Genomic DNA, 4,630 nt, shown 5'->3' on the forward strand with positions numbered 1-4,630 from the left:
GGGTCATGACAATTTGTGCACTTGTCCATCCTGCGAACGAGATTCTCCTTCCCAGGTCAAACAACCACTCCCTCCCCTTTCCCTTTCCCCTGGGCCTAAGGAGGACAGACCTTCCCCGATAAAGGACCCCAAGGCCTTGCACTGCCCCTGGTCATTTACCTTTACCTTTACCACCCAAACCCTTTGTAAATTCTCCTGGTATTAAACCCACCTCAAATTATCCTAAATTGATTGGGCCATCTGTTTCCTGCTGGGACCCTAACTGGTACAGTAGCATTAAAGATGTGGAGAAATGCAAATGAGAGATAATGGTAAGACATTTAAAAAAAAAAAAAAGACTACCAAACCGTATACAGCCTGGTTTCAGTTTAGGAGAAATGATTTCTAGAAAGAAAAAAAAAGGGGGTGTGTGTTTAACAAGGGGGGAGACAGCACATGTAATTGTTGCTAATTGTTAAAAAGAATCACCTCCAGGAAGTGGGATTAAAGACCTCCTTTAACTCACCAAATGTTTTTGCATTGACCGAATCTTCAAATGTGTTACTTTGGTAATCAGGAAACATATGCACAAATAAACAGACATCAAAGAGCTACACATTGGAAACATGGGTCTAGAGTCAGGCTGAGGGGAGAAAAAAAAGTATTTTTTTTTCTCCTTTATGCATTTCTGTATTTTCCATGAACTGGCATTACTATTGCTATCAGAAAAAGTAGTCGATTTTTTTTTTTTGATAGTAGTTCCAAAGTGAAGTAGATTTTATTTTTAAATTAAAGCAAGGAGGTTGAGACAGACAGACAGACACAAACAGACAGAGGAGTCCCGGGCTGGATGATGGCTAGAAAAAGGAATGAGATAAATATGGAGCTAGACAAAATCAGAGACAGAAACAGGAACAAGAGCCAAGAGAGGCCACTACAGAGCGCAGAAGAAGGAATGGAACCAGGCAAATGGAGATGGAGAGAGAGGAGAAACTGAATCAGATATGGAGGGGCAGTTACTGGCTTAGAGAGAAAGCCTTGGGGCTGGACATTTTGTAGGTTCAAATCCGGCCTCTGTCAGGTACTGCCTACCTTGGAAAAGTTCCTTCACTTTTCTGTGCCTCAGTTTTCCGATCTACAAAGTGGGGGTAATAATAGGACATCCTTTGCTGAATGCTTTTTGAGGAATTAAAAGTAACACCTTGGGGTGCCTGGGTTGCTCACTCTGCTCAGTGGGGAGCCTGCTTCTCTCTCCCTCTGCCTGCCTCTCTGCCTACTTATGATCTCTGTCAAATAAATAAAATCTAAAAAAAAAAAAAATCCATACACAGGTGTCACCTTTTTGGAGAGAGATTTTATTTATTTATTTGAGATAGAGAGAGAGAGAGCATTTATTTGAGATAGAGAGAGAGAGAGCATTTATTTGAGATAGAGAGAGAGAGAGAGGTTAAGCGTCTGCCTTCCGCTCAGGTCGTGATCCCAGGGTCCCCGGATGGAGTCCTGCATCGGACTGCTTGCTCAGCGGGGAGCCTGCTTCTCCCTCTCCTTCTGCCTCCCACTCATGCTCTCTCTATATCTCAAATAAATAAATAAAATCTCTCTCCAAAAAGGTGACACCTGTGTATGGATTTTTTTTTTTTTTTTTAGATTTTATTTATTTGACAGACAGAGATCACAAGTAGGCAGAGAGGCAGGCAGAGAGAGAGAGAAGCAGGCTCCCCACTGAGCAGATAGCCCGAAGTGGGGCTCGATGTGGAGCTCGATCCCAGAACGCTGGGATCATGACCAGAGCCGAGGGCAGAGGCTTTAACCCACTGAGCCACCCAGACGGCCCTATGTATGAATTTCTTAAAACAGGGTCTAGGACACAGTAAGCCTATACAATGGCTGATTGCTACACAGCCGTTTATACAGTTCTGTAACATATATACAACGGAGATGAGGACCCCGAGGCTATGACAAGAAGATGGGATACAGAATGGGACGGAGACCAGAACTGGTGGCAGACTTTGGGGCAGAGTCAGGGCTGGCACAGTCCCCTGCCCGGGTAAAGTCCTTTTCTCCATGGCAGGTATCCCGCCGGGCTTGTCGCCAGCGCTGATGTTCGGAAAGCTTAACCGGATGATGAGGGAAAGCCCGATGGCTCACCGGGTCTCCGCCGCATACATAAAGCCGCCATGGAGGGCGCAGGCACCGCTGTCAGAGGTGGGCACCACGCCGGGGCCAATGGGAGGCCCGTCCCGCTGCCGCACCAGGGAGGCACCCAGGGCACTCCGCAGGGGAGCGGCTAGCGCAGAGAGGCCGACGCAGAGAGGGGGTCTCCGAGCTCCTGGTCTCTCCCGCCATCGCCACCGCCACCGCCATCGCCACCGCGTGTGCTAGGCGCCCGCGCTCTGAGCATCAGTCGGTGTGCGAGACAGGGGCTGGGCGTCTTGACTGCAGAGACAGGGGCTGGGCGTCTTGACTGCAGAGACAGGGGCTGGGCGTCTTGCCTGCCATCCGTCGCTTTCTGCAGGAGCAGAGATGGGGCGGAGGGGCGGAGCCGCCATGGCCGTGGCGCTGTGGGTCTTGGTGACCGCGATCGAGGCGGCAGACCCCGGCGTGGCGACACCCCGGCGCTGCCTCCTGTCTCACTACGGCTCGCTGGATCCCAGGGCGCTGGCAGCCGTCAAGGCGCTGAGGGACCGCTACGTGAGTGATGCCCAGACGTCCCCACCCGGTCCCCCGAGCCCGAGGGTCCCCCGGGCCCCAGCCGCTGGTCCCGGTGTGCGACGGCCCTGGCGCTCTAGCGCCCTAGCGCCCCGCAGGGCGGCTCGGATCTCAGGCCAGGATTCTGAGCAGCAGATGTTGCCGGCCGCGGCCGGAGCAAGCGGGAGCACCGACCCCGCCTCTGGGCCAGTGCCCCGAGGGCGCCCCCTGCAGGCGGGCTGGGCTCCACCTCGGGCCAAGTGGCTGCCTGCGCAAGGCCAAGCGTCTCGAGGTGCCTTCAGCCAGCGTCCGCGCCTTGCGAGAGCCGCGCGGTTCTGTGTACAGTCCGCACAACCGTCCTGGCCAGGCGCGTTCCACGTGCAGGAATCCCCGCCGCCGCAGCGCTTCGGGGGCCTGGCGAGGAGGCCCAGCCTCACGCCGGCCCTGTCCCGCAGGAGGAGGAGACGCTGAGCTGGAGGCCGCGCAACTCCAAGGAGGGATCGTCCGCGGCCGTGGGTGAGGCGGGCAAGCCGTCGCGGGGGATGGGGGACGGCGCGGGCCGGGGGCGCGGCCTCGCTAACTGGCGTCCGCTCTCCCCGCAGTCTTGCGCGCGCCTCCGCGTCGTGGTCCGGGACCTGGCGGACGCCCAGGCTGTGCTGAGCCGCCTGCCGAGCCCTGATCGGTTCCCCGGCACCGGCCCGACCCTAGAGCTGCTGGCGGCCGCGCGACGGGACGTGGGAGCCTGCGTGAGTGCCGCTCGCGCCCCCGGCCCCTCGGGCTCTCCCACCTCGCTCTGCGCCCCCGGCCTCCAGCCCAGGCCCACCCGCTTGGCCGTCTGTTCCGCAGCCGCGATTCGCGTGGTGTCGGTGTCCCCCGATCCGGGCTTTGGTCTGTGGCTGGGAGGGTGGCGGGCAGAGTGGCCGGGACACTCGCTTCTTCGCCGTCTCCATGGCCCTCGTGTCCCCCCTGCAGCTCGAGCTGGTCCGGCCGGGCTCGTGGAGGAAGTCCCTGCGGCCACCGAGGAGACGTCCCCCAACACGGAGAGCTGTGAGTGGAGCAGGCGGTGGGGCAGTTAGACCGCAGGGAGGACCGTGGGAGGTGGAGGCAGGCTGGGAGCTCCGACTCTGAGCCGTGAGGGGACTTTGGAGAGGACTTTGCCCGAAAGGGAATTCCTGGTTCAGCCCGGCTCCGCCTCCTTCCCGGGTTCCAGGACTCGCCTCCGGTGCCACGAAGCCAACGTCATCTTCAACCTCCTGCGCCTGCTCACGTGGGACCTGAAGCTGGTGGCGAACTCGGGGCCTTGTCTCTGATCCCCGCGGCGGCTTTACCTGGGACCCGCGGGTCTGCAGGCGGTCGGCTGCGGGGGGCTGCCTTCTGCTGGCCGGCTGGAGCAGGCGGGTGTCTCAGCCAGTGGGCACTGAGGCTCGGGAGACTCAGCGTGCGTTGGCCGGACCTCGACCCACCTGCCCTGAGGGCCAGAGGGGCGGGTGTTTTTCGCAAGACCAGACTGAGTTTCCCCGGGGTGCAAAGATATTTCCGCGGGATGCATTGCCCTATGATCTTTACAAGGTTGTTCAGGAAGAAACTTCAAACCTTGGTCCACTTTGGCCACTGACAGTCTTTTGCTTCCCTACCCCCTACCCCCTTCTGCCAAGTACCCAGAGACAGTCTTACTCATGCTGTTGTCCTGGGTTCTTCTCACCATAACGGGGCTGGACCTCTGATCTGAACCTTCAACACCTCCTTTGAGATTCTATGAATTTGGGAATTTCGGGTGCCTGGGTGGCTCCGTGGGTTAAACCTCCTCTCACTATCTCAGCTCAGGTCTTGATCTTAGGGTCATGAGTTCTATTGGGCCCCACACTGAGTGTGGAACTTACTTTAAAAAAAAAAAAAAAAGATTCTATGAATCTGAATCTTTTATCTCCCCAACCAAGCTGGTCTCATTTCTTGAGGGATTGGG

At 56.9% G+C, this 4,630-nt stretch overlaps 1 protein-coding gene across 1 annotated transcript; it reads left to right on the top strand.

Moving 5' to 3' along the window:
• Window positions 1-3,166: 3,166 nt before the first annotated feature.
• On the top strand, window positions 3,167-3,842 carry LOC131818730 (interferon lambda-4-like). Its single transcript, XM_059153377.1, has 2 exons — window positions 3,167-3,413; window positions 3,640-3,842. Exons 1-2 carry the CDS (start codon window positions 3,210-3,212, stop codon window positions 3,793-3,795), a joined length of 360 nt encoding a protein of 119 aa, XP_059009360.1. The 5' UTR covers window positions 3,167-3,209; the 3' UTR covers window positions 3,796-3,842.
• The last annotated feature ends 788 nt before the right edge of the window (window positions 3,843-4,630 follow it).

This window comes from Mustela lutreola, chromosome 16, assembly GCF_030435805.1.
Source record: "Mustela lutreola isolate mMusLut2 chromosome 16, mMusLut2.pri, whole genome shotgun sequence".
In the NCBI taxonomy this organism is placed as follows: domain Eukaryota; kingdom Metazoa; phylum Chordata; class Mammalia; order Carnivora; family Mustelidae; genus Mustela; species Mustela lutreola.

What these genes read in the sequence shown, in the direction of transcription:
- LOC131818730 (XM_059153377.1), top strand. Translation starts at nt 3,210, where the DNA reads ATGGGGGACGGCGCGGGCCGGGGGCGCGGCCTCGCTAACTGGCGTCCG. An exon ending in GACGGGACGTGGGAGCCTGC is followed by an intron (nt 3,414 to 3,639) that starts GTGAGTGCCGCT and finishes TCCCCCCTGCAG; the next exon opens with CTCGAGCTGGTCCGGCCGGG.